The sequence below is a fragment of the Protomyctophum bolini genome, assembly GCF_963924005.1.
Source record: "Protomyctophum bolini genome assembly, chromosome: 19".
NCBI lineage: Eukaryota > Metazoa > Chordata > Actinopteri > Myctophiformes > Myctophidae > Protomyctophum > Protomyctophum bolini.
In genome coordinates this window covers 20,916,817-20,934,591 of record NC_137880.1, presented here as the reverse complement: position 1 = coordinate 20,934,591, position 17,775 = coordinate 20,916,817, and the positions used below count along the sequence as shown (strand labels likewise).

The following is a 17,775-nucleotide window of genomic DNA, read 5'->3' as shown; positions in this document are numbered from 1 at the left end:
CCCATAGCACTTACCCCACACCCTTAGATAGCATTTCTGTAGACTTAGATAGCATTTGACACAGACTTATAGCATGTTATGAAGACAGCACTATAATTGCATTGTATGTAGTCATAGCACGTCATAGTACATATGTATAGCATAGTAGTTTATATGTATAGTTTCATTATATAGATATTCCACTGTTACTTTCTTAGCTTACGCATGTTTCATGATAAATGTTTTTATGTGATGTATTCCCATGCTTTTTTTGTTCTTGCTTAATGTAAGTCGCTCTGGATTAAGAGCGTCTGCTAAATGCCTAAATTGTAAATTGTAAATTGTAGTCTCACCTGTGTGAGAGCCTCCATAAGGTTGGCCACCACTTTTTCTCTGTCCTCGGTCAAAATGTGATGCAGAGTGGCTCTCCTCTCACTGTCCTTCCTCAGCATGAAGAAGCCGTTGTCCTTCTCATCAGGAGATGGAGGGGCACTGTGGTCCTCGAAGTTCTCCACTGGAATGCTGGGTAGAGATAAACAACTCTGAACTCAGATCTTCAGATCTGTTTCACTTCAGTATTTACAGTTCTAATGTAAATAAATTGTCAGTCCTCTAAGGGCATGCCCGATGAAGGTCTGAACGACCGAAACGTTGCTAAATAAAAATGCTCTAAATGAAGACACTGTGCAGGATACTTTTTTCCCCCACTCAATCCAATTATAAAACTATATATATATATATATATATATATATATATATATGAACATTATATTATTGATAATAATTGTTTGGGCCCTGATGAAGGCCTTGCATGGCAGTTGCCTTTTAATTAAATAAAGGCCATTCCTCTTTTTACCTTTGAGTGCCCGGATAGTCTGTTGTTTTAATCCCGTTTGATCCTTTTATATATTTGTTACACTTTTAATCTCCTGTGAGCACCTGGTCACTCCTGTTTTTTCTGACATTATATAAACAATGTATACAAATACAGCAGTACACTGTTGAATACTTTAAAAAAGGTTATAAGAGTTTCCATGACAAAATGTTAACCTTTGGTCATACTGTACATACCTGAGGAAGAGCGAGCGTGGTCCCTTGACGTCTCTCTCGCTGTAGCACTTGGTGCTCGGCTTGAAGACGAAAGGGTTGGTGTTGAGCTCATTGTCGGGGGAGACGGAGCCGTACTCACTGCTGCTGCTGGTGTCCTCGACCACTACAGGGACCGGCAGCGAGATGCTGCGCAGGTATTCTACAAGAGCACACACGCACGCAATGTTTGCCTCTTTCTGATATAATTTGACAACTGGGCCAATGTTTGACCAACCCAGGATAGTTTGTTGATTATTTTTAAAGATATTACTGGGGGGCTTTTTCTGCCTTTTATTGGTAGATTTACAGTAGGTTGACATAAAAGGGGGAGAGAGATAGGGGCGGGGGTGTTTTTATTTAGATTTTTTAGGCTTGCCTTTACGGACTGAATGCCCTCGCCCAGATTAGGAAGGGCCACCCTCTGTCCTTCTTAAATCTCCGAATTGATACTACCCACCTCTAGCCAACAGCAGACTTATCAGTATGCGAAGATCTCTGAAAGTCTGGCTATGCGAGATTAGTTAGATAGATGCCATGGCACAAACACACTGATTTCACATGTCAAATCCTGTTCATTTAATCACTTATAAACCCTATACTTCATTGACCAGAGTCCCCCGGAGACTTGGTCCTGTCCTTTTATCCTGTACACGAAATCCTTTTGTCAAAAATAGCCGATTTACAAGCTCACAACGTGTCTCACTGCGATTCATTGTGAGCTTCTAGCTCTGCCATTTTACAGGCAATACCCTGTAACCCGTCAGAAAAACTAGGGGACAATCAGGCAATGTGGTATGATAGCTTTACAGTGCTCCACCCCACTCTATGACATTACATTAGGTCATGTGATGTGATATTTACTGTGTGAATTCATGGTTAGAGAGTTAAGCAAAAAAAAAAACATAAAAAGAAAGAATCCTGAAGTATAAAGGCCGCCCCACAATACACTGTATTGTAGTTAAAAGTATTCTCTTGTCTTAAGTGTAACTACTTTGTATATAGAGTCAAACAGGCCTGGGTAAACACAAGTATTCAGAAAGTCATGGGGTACAGTGTCTATTTCAGGTTCTTGGAAAGGGCAGAGTCGTGCTTGGCAAGGTGGCCGCATACAAGACAAAAAAAATAAAAATAAATATTGTAGCCTAGATACATCACAGCAGACTGTTGTTAGTTAGAGATGACACGTGTATGGAGGGCTCCCTCTAGTGGTGACTTATGAGGTAGAAACTCTGCAAGTCCAACTCACCTGAGCCAGGTGTCAGTGCTGTTGAAAGAACACACAAGCACAGTATATCTGTTAAGTCAGTCAGCACAGCGACACTTTGCTACAGAGCCTAATGTAAACGAAATCCAATATCGAACAAGTAATCTTTTTTGGACATATGACACATGTGACAGGTGAAAAAAAAGAAAGAAATCTGACATTTATAGAAAGATAAGTTCTGAGCCCGTCGAGCCGCTATTTTCACTATTCGTCATACCACAAAGTATATATTTGCTGTCGGGCATAAACATTGTATTCCCATGTTTTTTATTCCTTAAAGCCCCACTCAGTACTTTTCACTGTTTTAAAATAATAATAAAGAAGGAACGGTTTCCACCACACACAGCAACGATATATACAATAATGTGCAGTCTGGGACGTCACACAACTACTCTAAGCGATCCTTTACCGGTGAAGCTGTTCTTGCCCTTCTTCTTGCGGCTGGTGACGGTGAGGAATTCGTCGGTGAGCAGGTCTGTGGCGGTGGCGCGTCTGTCTGGGTCGGGTTCGAAGCAGCGCAGGATGAAGGCCTTGGCCTCGAAAGACATGGACTCTGGGATCTCTGGGTGGATCTTAAACATGCCCACCTAGCAAAGCAGCACACGCGGGCACACAGTCAGGAACTTTGTGCCATGAATAAAGACAAAATAAATATAGATGTGACCTAGCAGCGCACGCACGCATGAACACACGCACATGCACACGCACACACACGCACTGTTGAATGCTAATGAGAGAGAGAGAGAGAGAGAGAGAGAGAGAGGAGAGGGGGTGGGAGAGAGAGGCGAGTTGCACCACTCGGTTCACACGGGTGTGATTTTTACATTGTATTTCAGACTTTTATATATTATACATGCATGTTGAGTACGGTGTTGTTGGTTTGTCCTGTATCTGTTCTGTAATTGTCATGTATTTGTTGTCTGTCCTGTCTTATGTACAAACTTCAATAAAAATACTTGAATAACTCAAATGGATATTTACTTTGAGTAGTGTACACCCCCTCCCCCCCAAGGGTGTCCCCCTTTGTTTGACTGAAAGAACAGAGGAATTCCTGGTTGCTGCTGAGGAATGTTGACTTAAGGTTAGGAATGACATGACCCTCCCTTCAGGCATCCGCATTCCTCAGGGAAAGGACAGTCCAGTGGAGACTTTACCTTTACGTGAGGATTTTGTTTTGTCTGTTTGGTAAATCTCAATGCATCAGTATGGTGTATAGTATTGATTCTCATTGATTCTAAACCTTATTACCCCCAGTTATAAATTAGTTCATATGTTGATTTGATATGCCTATTATGCCACCAACCCCCATTTGATACGATTTTATATCGTTGGGACTCGGTATAATTCAACATTTGTACACTGTCAGAATTACAGACCTGTAAGAGTTAACTCACTTTGTTCCTAACTATTCATCATTTAGTTGGGTACATAAGTTTACATAAAATTGTGCACTTGTAAATTCTCTGAATTAAAAACCTCCAAGAGTCAACGTTGCTCCTATCAATCATTTAGCTAGGGTGGGACCGCCTGGAACCTCCTCAATAACCCTTGGGGGATCTCCAGTCCTCACGTTGAGAACCACTGGTGTATGAAACAGCCGTACCCCATGTGACTCTGTCCTCACATGACTCCTAGCTCTGCCCCAGTTTCAGACAAATGTTTTTTGACCAACAGCCTAAAAGTAGGACACAAGCTGTTCTGACAGGGAGGGGGGAGGGGGGGGGGTCGAAATAAACGGCCACCACATGAAAGGAATATTGTATTTCGCCATATACTATTTGGGTCTTGATGCATGCGTCAAGGACCTGGATCAAAAAGCCGGCAGAGAATTTCAGGGCGGGTGGTTTTCCATAAGGAACGGCCTTTTGGTAACAGGAGACGCCTAGGCATCTAAAATCTCACGCCATTTGTTTCATTGTATGGAAAATTCCATAGTCCGGGGGCTTTTTTGACTTGATCGTTGTAACTGTCCACAAACCACTTCTCAGAATTCTCAACGTTTCTTAATGGGCTGCATATGGCTAACAACAACAATATATTAAATTTCTGCATGGAAAAACGGGTGTGTCAACATTTCTAAGGAAACAGACACGTGCACTACATAGGAACTGTGGGAAAAGACAACAGAGAGTGTGTACTGTATCACTTTTTGGTGGGTTCCAAGCATACATTTGTGTCTATAAGGTACAGTATGTGTCCGTGTATGATCTGAGTAACATGAATATGACCTGTTCAAACAGATGACAGATGCAGGCGTGGACAACAGCAGCATGTGCTGACAGGTGCATGCAGTGTGATCTGCACAGAGCCAAGGGCACTGCTTATTATTACACACGTGGCAGCCTATAATAACCACTTAATCCCTATATACGTTGTTGATCGGAGTCCCCCCGTGGTCTATAGTTGGTCCCCTCCTATTTTCCCCTCTACACCAAATTGGCGAAAATAGCTGATCTACAAGCTCAAAAGGCATCACAAATATTTAGGCTGATTGATTGCCTAGTATGACATGCCCAGAATAGGGATGCTAGGGTTCATGTGGTTAAGCAGACAGTGGAAAAGTATGGACAACGAAGTGTACTGTATGGAGGGCCAAGGAGCCAACTGTGTGGGTGTATTCATAATTGGGTAGCTTGGCATGTCAGACCCACAACCAAACTAGCTACAGAGAAATGTATGTTAGTACTGTGATGTTTCTGGGTAAACATTAGACCGTTGGAGGAGGGTTTGGAAAATGATTCTCCCCCCACCACACCCGTATAGCACAGATCTTTATATATCCTCTTGCAAATAATATTTTATATTCTAACACAGATGTGAGGGAATTAACCTGGGTCTAGTATTAGTAACATGGGTCCAAGTGGACCCTTTATGGGTCTGTATTTCGGAGTTAAATTAACACAGGGGATTTTACAGTGTAGAAGACAACGGTATCAGATCGGTACCAGAAATAAACGGTCCAGGGCCTGACGCACATCAAACTGGGGCTCCTTGAATAAAAAAGGTTGAGAATCACTGCTTTAGCATACAGTAGATGGCCTTTGTCCACTGACCTTGAACATAGCTGCCTGTGGTTCTCCTAGCTCATAGAAAGGCGGTTTCCCAGTAGCCATCTCTATGATGGTGCAGCCAAGAGACCAGATGTCTGCTGGTTTGCCATAGCCCCGGGGGCCCTTGTCTATAATCTCAGGGGCCATGTACTGCAGCGTGCCTGAGAGACAAAAACCCAGCAAAAAGGACAAAACAAATTGGACGCAGAAATAAAAGACAAGCATTGTACAAACAACAACAGTGGCCAGGTCCTGTAATAATGAAATAGGAGTAAGGCATTGAGGTTATCTGCACAAAAACACAACAACATTACGGCAAATTCCAAGTTGCTGCAGTTTCTCTGAGGTGATGACACACTTCTCATAAATGACCGACGGGGTTATAAGAGGTTTAACTTGGCCCCCGGCTTTGGTGGAGCAATGCTGCAGAGTCTCTCTCTGAGGTTGGGTAATGACAATATGGCACATAGCAAAATTTGCAGGAGCTAGCTCTCTTGAAAGGGGTCCCTTGTTCTAATAATAGCATGCAGAAAATGCGGTATTTTAGAAGGGGGACTGTGTTCAAACTGCCGGTGACACAAACATACTGTAGTGTAGCAGCGGACCCCGCAGTCAGGCCTGTGCTATTAAAAGAACGAGGTGAAGCAGGCATATTTCCTGACAGGGCTCCAGGGTTCAGGATGACTACCTGTCTGTTCCAATCAGGTGGTCCCAAGAAACGGGCCGTCTTGAGCCGTGATTGGCCGCTGCCGTGCCAACATCACACAACGGCTTAAACTGGTCTTCTCGAGCTCAGCGCAAGCTCTCAACGTGCCAGGTGCTCTGAATAGGAGCGGTGGGCTATTCTCAGATGTATCGCTCACAGGCTAGTGAGCCGAGCCTGGATTTTGCTCCTACAAAATAGTAACGGCACAAACACACGTAAAACCTCATTTATACTTGTGTCCCTTGTGTCTGGCCCCAAATATAGCCGGTGCATACGCTCACAACGTGCCACACTGCGAAGCGTTGCAAGCTTGTAGATCAACTATTTACAGTGCAAGACACCGGCACGTAACTAAGTATAAATCAGGTGTTAAGGGTTTCTATGGGAACGACCTCGGCATCAGCAGAAAGAAGGTTTCGGGACCAGAGTGTGAAGTAATCTCTTGTTCATCAACACCAATATGAAACATTCCAACCATGGAAATCTCACACACACACAACACAAATTTGCATGCAAGGAAAGAAGAAGGCTAAGAATAGAGATCACATACTGAGTCAACCAGACTCCTTAAAAACCGAGCACCTACAGACGGCTGCAATTCGAAACTGGCCTATGATCAATTAAGTCTGAGCGTATATTTTTACGTCCCTAAATGTTCTGATTAATTGAAAATGGTGAACCCTGTTGTAAATAAGTGTAAAGCTTTATCATGGATTGTCCACAAAGTAACAGTTTTTGTATTGACTTGTGCTTTCGTTTGAAATCTGTAGTTGAGTCTGTTGAGAATGTAAAATTAAACCAAATGGACCAAACAGTGCTCGTCACAATTATTGCATAATTGCCATGAACACAATTTGAATTCATCACAATTATTTTGAATAATTGCTAGAATTGCTAGAAAAGCTGGATGTAATGAATATAAATGTCATATTTCGATCATTATTTCCACATTGTTGTCCTTTTAATGTTTTCAGAATTGGTGGAAATCAGCAGATCTACAAGCTCAAAACATGTAAAAGCATTGTGAGCTTGTAGATCAGCTATTTACGCTATTTGGCAAAATTGTAAAGTAAAAGTTAACGATTAGTAACTATGTATTTAGTATTCTTTGCCATAATACATTATTTGTTCTGATTATTGGTGCCGGTAATTGTGAGGCATTTCTTACAGTATATTTCAAGTAAAAGGCTTACATATTTGAGTTATTTGTGCAATTTCTGTTCACAAATGGCAAGCAGAAATGTAATTGGTATTTATATGTTCCAATGTTCAATGCCAAAAACACAATTACATTATTAATCAAAATTATTTGTATGATAATTAATAAGAAACCAAAATGTCAGGATCTTACCAGTAAAGGTCTCAGTGCAGGGGTTGATCCCTGCCAGCCTCTTGGATGTGCCAAAATCTGAAATCTTCAGGACACCGCTGTACGTATTGATGAGAACATTGTCACCCTGTAAATAACAACAGGTGTTCATGAGAACGGATCATGCAGGATCTAATTCACGCAGAGTGGTAATAATCACTGCACACATTCATCAAACTTAGTTGAGGTCAAGACCAAAGAATTAAATAAATGGTTAACATATATTTTAAAAAATCACACCCGTGTGAAGTGACTAATCAACTCATGTTGATTAGGTGAAGTAATAGCGATATAAAACAAACGGTGCAAACACAAACATTAAACGCCATTAACAATAGAGACCATATGGCGTAAATGACACATAATGATTTTTCCCTTCATTGTCAAACATTGAACTAAAGACAAACATTAAACCTGTGTATAGGAGTGGCTAGCGCCCCTCAAAAATATATAAAATGTGGAGATACAAAAGCTTCAGTCATTTCCTTCTCTAAATCTAAGGATTATGAGGTATATTCTGGAAGGGTGTAAATCAACAGATGCAGATAGCAGGTTATAACCCACCCTCAGTGGGATGACAGCCTCCCAACCAAAACAAAGTGATTAACATTTATGTGAATAGGCACTGCAGTCATTTATATGACAGCGTTGTTAAATCAGGCAGAAGTTGGAGCCGTGTGGCGTCCGCATAAAGAGTCTATTGACCCTAATGACTGGCTGTGATGGGAATGTAATCAGTGAGGTTTATTATGGCTCTTACATCTTACCTAACTAGCCACTTAAACCCTATATACAGTACTTCACTGACCGTGAGTGCCCCTGGGGTTCTATAGTAGGCAGTGAGGCACTCTCATTCTTTCCCCTCTACACCAAATCACCAAATCATCTATTTGCCCAATATATTTTGGTGAATGTTCGGCGTTCGCCTCCCCAGAATAGGACCACTAGGGTTCAAATCATGTGGCTATCTAAGCAGTAGCGTTTCCCCACAATACACAGGCCACTAAAACAGTAAATCTTCTGTCTGCTACAGAAATGTTTTAAAAGACCCGACAAACAGGAGTCGGAAGGAGAGACTACTGCATGTATATGTTTTTTATTATGATCAAGTGCAATATTGTTTTTTTTTTTTACCACTGCATAATGCTGTGTACTAGAACCATAACGTGGAATGAAACAGGACAGATGTGGAACCACACCTGAAAAGAGTGAACTGAACCCCCACATTTCAGAAGGTCACAGAGGAAGCACTGCTAACAATAAGGGGAAGCCATGACGACTGTCATGAATGTTGCCATAGAGCTGCAACATGCAGCCGTAATATGCAGCTGCAACATGCAGCCGTAATATGCAGATGCAACATGCAGCCGTAATATGCAGCTGCAACATGCATCCGTAATATGCAGCTGCAACATGCAGCCGTAATATTCAGCTGCAACATGCAGCCGTAATATGCAGCTGCAACATGCAGCCGTAATATGCAGATGCAACATGCAGCCGTAATATGCAGCTGCAACATGCATCCGTAATATGCAGCTGCAACATGCATCCGTAATATGCAGCTGCAACATGCATCCGTAATATGCAGCTGCAACATGCATCCGTAATATGCAGCTGCAACATGCAGCCGTAATATGCAGCTGCAACATGCATCCGTAATATGCAGCTGCAACATGCAGCCGTAATATGCAGCTGCAACATGCATCCGTAATATGCAGCTGCAACATGCATCCGTAATATGCAGCTGCAACATGCAGCCGTAATATGCAGCTGCAACATGCATCCGTAATATGCAGCTGCAACATGCAGCCGTAATATGCAGCTGCAACATGCATCCGTAATATGCAGCTGCAACATGCATCCGTAATATGCAGCTGCAACATGCAGCCGTAATATGCAGCTGCAACATGCATCCGTAATATGCAGCTGCAACATGCATCCGTAATATGCAGCTGCAACATGCATCCGTAATATGCAGCTGCAACATGCAGCCGTAATATGCAGCTGCAACATGCATCCGTAATATGCAGCTGCAACATGCAGCCGTAATATGCAGCTGCAACATGCATCCGTAATATGCAGCGGCATCAGCTATTGGGACATAGTTATCCATACAGAAATGCATGCTGAAAGTTTCATGCATCTTTTACGAAAAGTGCACAATTTGCTAAAAAACATTGCTCTTAAGATCACCTTGATGTCCCTGTGTGCAATCTGGTTGTCATGCAGGTATTTGAGACCCTCCAGGATCTGCCTGGTGTAGAAGCCAATGGTGGATTCGTTGTTCTTCAGAGGACCCCACTTTGACCTGAGCAGTGCCGACAGACTCCCTAGACAAAAGCAGGTCATTGTACACTGATGAACAGTGGGCTGGAATAGACCAAACCTTTTCAGCTTTATCAGGTATGCCTGAAGGTGGTCATCAGTGACTGAAATGTTGCTTCTCCCTCAATAAATAGTTTGGCAGTGTGCGGGCGTATTCTTTTATTATTGATGTGCACTTGTTTGCCTACGCACCTGCTCTTACGCTTTTATTGTGCAAGTGTGTGAAAGATTTTCTCAACAGAATATATGTATCAATCTTATAGCCTGGTTTCCAGCCCGATTCGCTGCATCCATGATTTGTTTTGTCACTTGAATAGCAAAGTGACTAAACAAATCAAGGAACGCAGCGACTCAGTCTTATGGGATCTGTAGATTACCATGGGCCTCAGTCTTAGTAAGGACGCACTGTTTTTTGTTAGTTAGTTAAATAGTTAGTTACCGTTTGTGCCAGGGAAACAAATCAATGTTAATAATAAAAACGTTTTAAAAGTCTTTGAATGCTTTATCATACCATCTTTTAATCAGCACAAATTCAATAAAATAGATTGATCAAACAATCGATAAACTTCGGTCATTGGTGTGTGTCATCTTATCGGCTGATAAACCAATGGCTGTCAACAAGGGGAGTATCAGCCGATAACCGCATTCAGCCGATTCATCGGAGCCCTAAGACCTAAGTCTTAGCCTTTCCCTCCCTGACCACTGCACTGATATTAACCACTTAACCTCTATATACTCTATATACTGTACATATAGACAATGTGCCTATAATGGCTTGTCCAAAATGGGGACGCCAGGTTGAAAGTGGTTAACAAAGACCAATGGCGATATGAATGCAGACCAACGGGATCCCTCACCTCCGGGCACCTGCTCCATAAAGATCTTAATGAATCCGTTCTCGCTGATGGAGCCCAGGTACTGCACAATGTTCTTGTGTTTCAGATGCTTGTGAAGTGAAATCTCCTCATGAAGGGGCTGAGAATACCTGCAGAAGGAAAGACAATGGTGTCATGCAAACATAGACATGCAACATCTACAAGCTCACAGCGTGACACATCGAAATGCATTGTGATCTTATAGATCTGCTTTTTTGCTTATTTGTTTTTCTCCAATAATCGATTATATGAATTAGCTAGATTAACTGTTGCACCCCTAATGCCTGCCAACAACATCAATTGTTGAGTCCACAGTATTCTTCAAGACTCTGATTGAAAAGGGAAGGGGAAGGGGGGAAAACTTCATTACATGGAGGCCATGTCCACTGCCAGCCCACGTGGCAGATAGTGTGCGTACCCATACCCGAGGTATTTCACAGACTTTAAATTAATCTCTACTGTGAAATTTGGAGTGCCACTTATTTCTTGTGCATGCCATAGTCACAGTGCCCTGAACACAAAACAACAACATTACTCTCTTTGACGTGATTAGTGGAACAATGCGAGGCGTTGGAATCATGTCGTCTGTGAAGGTGTCTCGTAATTATACGACGAGTGGGTGGAACAATGAGGAGACAAGTATCTCCAGCAGGAACAGCGGAGGGAGCACAAGGCTACCAGCGTGTGGTAGTTGCTAGGCGACCCATCTTTTTTTTTTGCTGCCCAGTCACTCGCTCAGCTGTATGTGTGGCTGTCGAGAGTCAGGGGAACGCACACATGCCATGTGAGCGCCAAAAAGAAAAAAAAGAGATGGAGAGAGAAAGACCACAGGGCTTTATCCAGGCCACGCTGTCAATCACTGTCTCACAGAGACGAAAGTCTGCCGTCAATCACTATCTTTCCGTGAAGAAAGCAGCAGCTTGCTTGAATTACAGAGCTGACTAACAGGGTACATTAACATACAGCAGCAGCTCAGAAACCTGTTGTTATTGAACCAGTAATTTGCCATTAAAATGCCTACGTCAACAGTCTCCCACATAGCATTGACAAAATCCTTCAGTTCAGTTGATACTAGTTAAATTACAGCGTGAGAAGTACAACTAAATACAAGGACAATTTGGGGACAAAGGCCCAGCGAGGATACTCACCGACTGTCTCTCTCTGGTATCTCTTTGATGGCCAGTCGCACCTGGTTGCTAAGGTCTCGCCCCGCGTACACAACTCCAAACGTCCCCTTTCCCAGAACCACCCTCTCTCCGTGTTCATCGTACTCATAGTCATACTGCAGAGACAACAAGCAAGCACAGGGCAGCAATTTGCATATTTGCAATGACAAAGGAGATATTTCATGTTTAAACAGCTTTTCTTAAAAACAAAACAAAAAACATTAGTATGTCCTTGAAACTGGATGGATATTTAACTATACTGGTAGAAGGGAAGATTACTTTCAAAATGCAACATTTACCTGCTTCATTCAATTGACAATCAGCAACACAATCTCCTGTGACATGCAAGTTCATGTAGTTTGTCCCTAACCTATGAGTTAAATCTAGTACTACAGAGTGAGCACTTTAATATTTTACTGTATATTATGGACAATGATTTAAATCAACTCATTATTTCAAGTTTTATAAAGCGTTTTTTTTCTTTCTTTTTTTTATCCCACGATTTTGTAACCCATTTTTCACCCCTGTGTCAATTATCGAATGTGATCCTGGGCTCTACACACCCTCCGCCAACCTAGTCACCATATATGACAGGGGAGAGCAACGGATATGAACTCATGCTTCCTTCATGCCTGAGTGTCCAAGTTACTCCTTTACACCTGACAGGGGGGAGTTTTCCTGGTTGGACGTAGCGCGTGGAAAGGAACACGTTATTCCAACCAGTTCCTTTCCCCTCCATCAGGCACCCCGGCTGGCCAGGGGGAGGCAGTTTAGAGACCAGGATTACTGCATGTTTTTTGTGAGGGTACCTACCCTAGGGGACACGGGGAGAACATACAAACTCCACACAGAAAGGCCCTTTCGCCAACCCCGCATCGGGTATGGGTACCGATGACGCGGAGGAGGAAACACGCCGCCAGCACCCACAGCTTCCAGAGCGGAATCGAACCCAGGACCTTCTAGCTGTGAGGCAAAAGCACTAACAACTGTGCCACCGTGCCCCTTATAAAGCCCCTTACAGAAACATCAAACATGTTTCTGTGTAGGATGAATAGTGAAAATAGCTACATACAATGACCCATATACATGCTCAGAACTAACAACATCGTGACAGGTTTCCATTTTTGTTTTAATTTAACGTTTTTAACTGTTGGATTTACATGTTCAGTGATAAATTGAGTGAGAAAAAATGAAAAATAAAAAATTTAAACACACATGCATGAAGAAAAAACATTTTCTAGACAACCAAATGCAACAAAATAATAATAATAATAATAAAGTAAGGTTTCCATGTTGAAAGTTTATTATTTTTCCTTAACATAATGACAAGTAATCATTTTGTAATCAGATTACCGTCAAAGAGATTACAGTAAGCCCATTACAGGTACTTGATTCCTCCTCAAACAGTCCGTTTCCTATCAGAGAGAGTGTATGACTAATGTTGACAGAGACCATAGTGGCTAGCACACATGGTTTGGGGACAGTGGACGGGGCGGGAGGTGGACTCGCACATAATGGGAGACCAGAGATTAGAGACAAACATCTGATATGACGGCCAGGCTTCAGCTCGACACGGCTCGCCACAGATCAAACACAGCAACATTTCTAATGGCCTCATAAGGGGAAAGGAATCCATTGGGGGACATTTGATCTGCACCGCACACACTCTGAACGGGAACAGGGCGTGTCATTGTTTTGCATAATTAGCAGCTATTTTTCTTTTCCCCCTGCGGCACTGCAGCGGAGGCCAGGTGACTGCAGCAGGTGTTTCCACCTGCCCCTGTTCTCTGGCAATGCAGAGAACACAATGAGGCTCCATTCCAGCTGAGTCTACTGTTGTGAGCTCACATGTGCGTCTGTGTGACTGCCGTGTGGACAAATGGGACAAAGACAGAGAGAGAGAGAGAGAGAAAAAACACCGCCTCGGGTGGTTTTTCTCCCAGCATCCGTATTGTGGGAAAAGCGTTTGCATAAAATAGCAGATTGGCAAGATCACAACACTTCTATTTTGAGAAAACGCTTTCTCCACAATAACAGAAGAGACTAGCATAGAGCCCTGAGGGACTCCGTTCAACCATGTAGGGCAGAGGTTTTCAACAGGTGGTCCGTGGATCACTGGTGGTCCGTGAAGGTATTGTATGTGGTCCCTGACCATGCAAAGTTGCGAAACAGAGTCCACTAAATGACCTGGTGATGTATGATGACACATCAATGTTACATGAAAAAAGTGCACATCCAACCCAAACTTGGGCAGGTGCCGAGCGGCAAGTAGTATACGCTCGGAGACGCTCGCACACTGTGGGCTCCGATGCTGTGACAAGTGTCTTTATTTGCACAAATAGGTGACTGTAACTGACACGTCAATGTTGTCATTTACTGGAAAGTTGGATGTCAAGAACTTCCGCAGTTGTACGGGAAAGTGTACGCCCCACACACTGTATAGGATTGACTGGTTGAGTAACCATTATTAGAAAATGTGCCCATATAACCAATATAATAATACAGGGCAGTTAAGGGCAACACAACAGTGGTCCCCAGGTTGATTCTCTAAATATACTGTATATAAGTGGTTAAGGAATGCACTATTTCCACATGGCAACTGATGGTTAAACTCTGTTCTGCTACAACTGAGTGTTTATTTCTTAGTAAAAAAAAGGCCATAGTTTTTACTATATTAGTTGACAGTGCGTGTCCTGCCCTTCAGTTGAGTGGGATAAATAATTGCTATGTTCACAAAAGTACAGTTCCTCTGCAATGAATTGGTGGCAATGATGACAAATACATTTCAGACAACACTTGTAACACAGCAGCACACACACTGAAATGTGATACACAAACAAAAGGACCAGACGCACTCTGCAAAGGGACAACCAAACATGAAGGGTATGATGTGTCAGGCAGGTCATCTTACAGTACAGTAGTACAGTACAGTAGAAAGGCCTCCTTTGAGATAATGTACAATGAGATAATTTCAATGTCCATTAAGGGAAAAAAGCTTTCAGAAATCTATTAGAGGGGTGGACAAGCACCTCTTTTTGATACACCAGCTAATCAGATTGGGCTATTGAGTTGATCAATTGAGTTAACCATTATTGGGTGATGTGCATAAAACGTGCATAAAACAATCCTGGGGGATATTCATAATCAGTTATTATTGACTCATTCTTTGTTAGGTTTTAATATGAAATTATTTACTTATTCTACATGCTTGTATTAAACTATTTAGCAGCTTATAATAAGACAAACAAAATGGTGGTTTTCACTGTCCTGCACTGGGTGATCATCAACAGCTACCTATGCTCATAATGTGACTGAAAAGGTTTCCCACCCCTGCTCTATGACTTTATATAACCAAATCAGTTCTGTAGTGCAAATGAAGAGACCATGAATGAACTCCTCCATACCTCTAAGGCTTCTGCATCACACTCTCCCTCTTCCGGGCCTTTCCAGGACTCCTCCGTGATGCTGTTGACCAGGTCACAGAACCTAATGGAGCACAGGCACAGTGACAGTCAGTAAAAAGCTGTTAATTTTCTCCTAAAATGTAATATTTTATTCCAATCGATTATTTTGTATTAATCGATTAAACCGATTAGTTTGATTAACCGCTGCACCCATAGATTCCACCTTTCCACTTTAGTGGGGGCCCAGGGGGTCCCACTACAGGGCTATACAGAGAATTGTTCCAGTCGAGATGACAGGGCATCCATCAGTTGAGAGGTGCGTGACAGTAACCCAGACAAACAAGCCAAGCCAAACAATAGTGTGTAACATAAGTGTCACACAACAGTGCTGGATAAACACGTGTACGTGTATCCCCTCAGCTTTATCCTTATTATGCATTTCCACATACAATACCTTAAAACATATATGTACAATACCTACAGTTTAACTCTTTGGCTGACGCTCTTATACCAGAGAGAGTTGACTTTCAATCTGGTGTCCCTATTTCAGGCTCGTCATTAACTGATCATAGCCAGAATATTAGTTTTTCTCCCCCACATAGTGAAAATACCACATCAATAAGCTCGTAGATCAGCAATTTTCTATTTCCACAAGCTGTCAAAACCCTGTCCCTTAATTTCAGTTTCCCTATGTCTCTCAGGCGGTGAGGAGGCTACAACAGCCAACAACACTGAAGGACACTGAAGGAAGCCAAACTAAAATAAGTTTTGCTCGTACCTGTGCACAAGATGCAACAATAAAGTAAAACCTTGACCTTGAACCTTGACACAACTAAGGTTGGGATCCGGATCCGGAGGAACCGGTGGAACCGGATCCAACATTGAGGAAGCAGAATCGGTTGCATCTCATTTGGAACCGTTTCTGGAACCGGTTTTTAATCACACTGTCAGATCTGCTACTGTATGTGGACTTCATGTCTGCTATACAAGCACCACCATAACATATTTGTATACAATCTTAAGAGTTTGTAACCACTATAACCCAGTGTCCCTGGACATCACTTTGCAATACTGTATACATGTATGATTGAATTTGTGTTAATCAAAAATGATAACAAAGGGCCAAATATATTAAAATAATGCCTTATAAGCACATTATAGTGCATTATAAATGAGCTTATAATGCATTATAAAGGCGACCTTAATATAAAGTGTTAGCATATATGTCTTAAAATATAGGAATCGGTAAAGGGAACTATTAAGGAACCAGAGTAGTTTAAAAAATCCTAAAGGATCCCAACCATATTCAAAAACAAACCGCCACCTGCTAATTGCCTCATTGCAAAGCTGTGCTCTTGTTGCTATATAATGAGTTTATTTGGTGATGTTCTTTATTCTTGCCCTGATGAAGACCAGTTATGGTCGAAACATGTTGGCTGTTAATTAAATAATTAAATTAAATTAAATTAAGTTGAGTCCCTCAGACAGAATTCACACTGGAAGAACTGTGCCTTTGATGTGAGCCTAAAACATACTGTACGCCAACCAACCTGGAACGTTCAGTACCAGCAGCCAAACACTTTCTCTGATTATATGTGCAAGGCACGTTCAGGACAACAAGTGTAAAGAGCTGGTGAATTTCAAATGTGTGGACGAGGAGGACAGTGTCATTATCACACAAAGAAAGGGCTGGCGGCACGGGTTGGACAGGTGTAGCGGGGACAGGAGGGATGGGGTAGAGAGCAGGAGCACACACACACACACACAATGCCATCTGCTATGCTTCTAGCATAAGTTTGGAAAAGTCCCAGATCCAAGCCGAAAAACACACAGAGACAGAGAGAGAGAGAGAGAGAGAGAGAGAGAGAGAGAGAGAGAGAGAGAGAGAGACAAACCTTTTGCAGTGCATCTCCGTGCAGAAGTAGATCTGGAAGTCCTCAGAGTTGTGGAGCACATAGAGGAACGCACTGCGCTCGTCAAACTTGGAGATGCTGCAGAGTGCACACAGTCAGGCATTGGAGGACAAGAGCTTATATCACATGCTAATTACAGTCATTCAGATATTTCAAGTAAGTCTGCCAGTTCACCCATTTTTGATCTATCAGGTCAGGTGATCAGATTGCTCAGATAGGGTTAGGGTTTTATTTAAAAAAAATTGTACATAATTATGGACTTATTCCATGCTTGTAATTTGTATTATTCTAAATAGACCTGTGATGTCAGAGGCCCGCCCACTGGGCTGGCACTTAGGCTGGGGTTGCCATGGTAATCAATTGGCTCTTTTGGGCCATGGCCAGAGCCTGGCCAGAACCTTTTCTGTCGGTTCTGGACCGCCAATCCGACCAACTCGATACCGGGCTCTCTCAGGTTATCTGCAACATGCATACATATACAGAGATTCCTTGCATTCATTGTAAGATTAGCAGCCTCGACCACTGGGAGATCGGAGATATAACCATCATCCACCCAGCACACACCAGTCTTCATCCATGTTTATGCATTAATTCATCATTCACTCCATAAATGTTGATACTGCCTTGTCAGGCTA

General features: G+C 42.5%; 1 protein-coding gene across 2 annotated transcripts in view; it reads right to left on the bottom strand.

The window, feature by feature from the left end:
• Window positions 1-17,775, bottom strand: part of map3k5 (mitogen-activated protein kinase kinase kinase 5) — a 68,545-nt gene that overhangs the window by 6,456 nt on the left and 44,314 nt on the right. Inside the window, exons 13-23 of one of the 2 annotated variants that reach the window (XM_080791177.1) lie at window positions 17,123-17,218; window positions 15,228-15,309; window positions 11,806-11,939; window positions 10,640-10,767; window positions 9,651-9,787; window positions 7,440-7,545; window positions 5,386-5,543; window positions 2,742-2,919; window positions 2,315-2,332; window positions 1,051-1,228; window positions 333-501 (exon numbers count right to left, since the gene is read on the bottom strand). In XM_080791177.1, the coding sequence (XP_080647303.1) occupies window positions 333-501; window positions 1,051-1,228; window positions 2,315-2,332; window positions 2,742-2,919; window positions 5,386-5,543; window positions 7,440-7,545; window positions 9,651-9,787; window positions 10,640-10,767; window positions 11,806-11,939; window positions 15,228-15,309; window positions 17,123-17,218 (1,384 nt within the window). The remainder of the gene's footprint in view (window positions 1-332; window positions 502-1,050; window positions 1,229-2,314; window positions 2,333-2,741; window positions 2,920-5,385; window positions 5,544-7,439; window positions 7,546-9,650; window positions 9,788-10,639; window positions 10,768-11,805; window positions 11,940-15,227; window positions 15,310-17,122; window positions 17,219-17,775) is intronic. The other variant, XM_080791178.1, reaches the window with a different exon arrangement.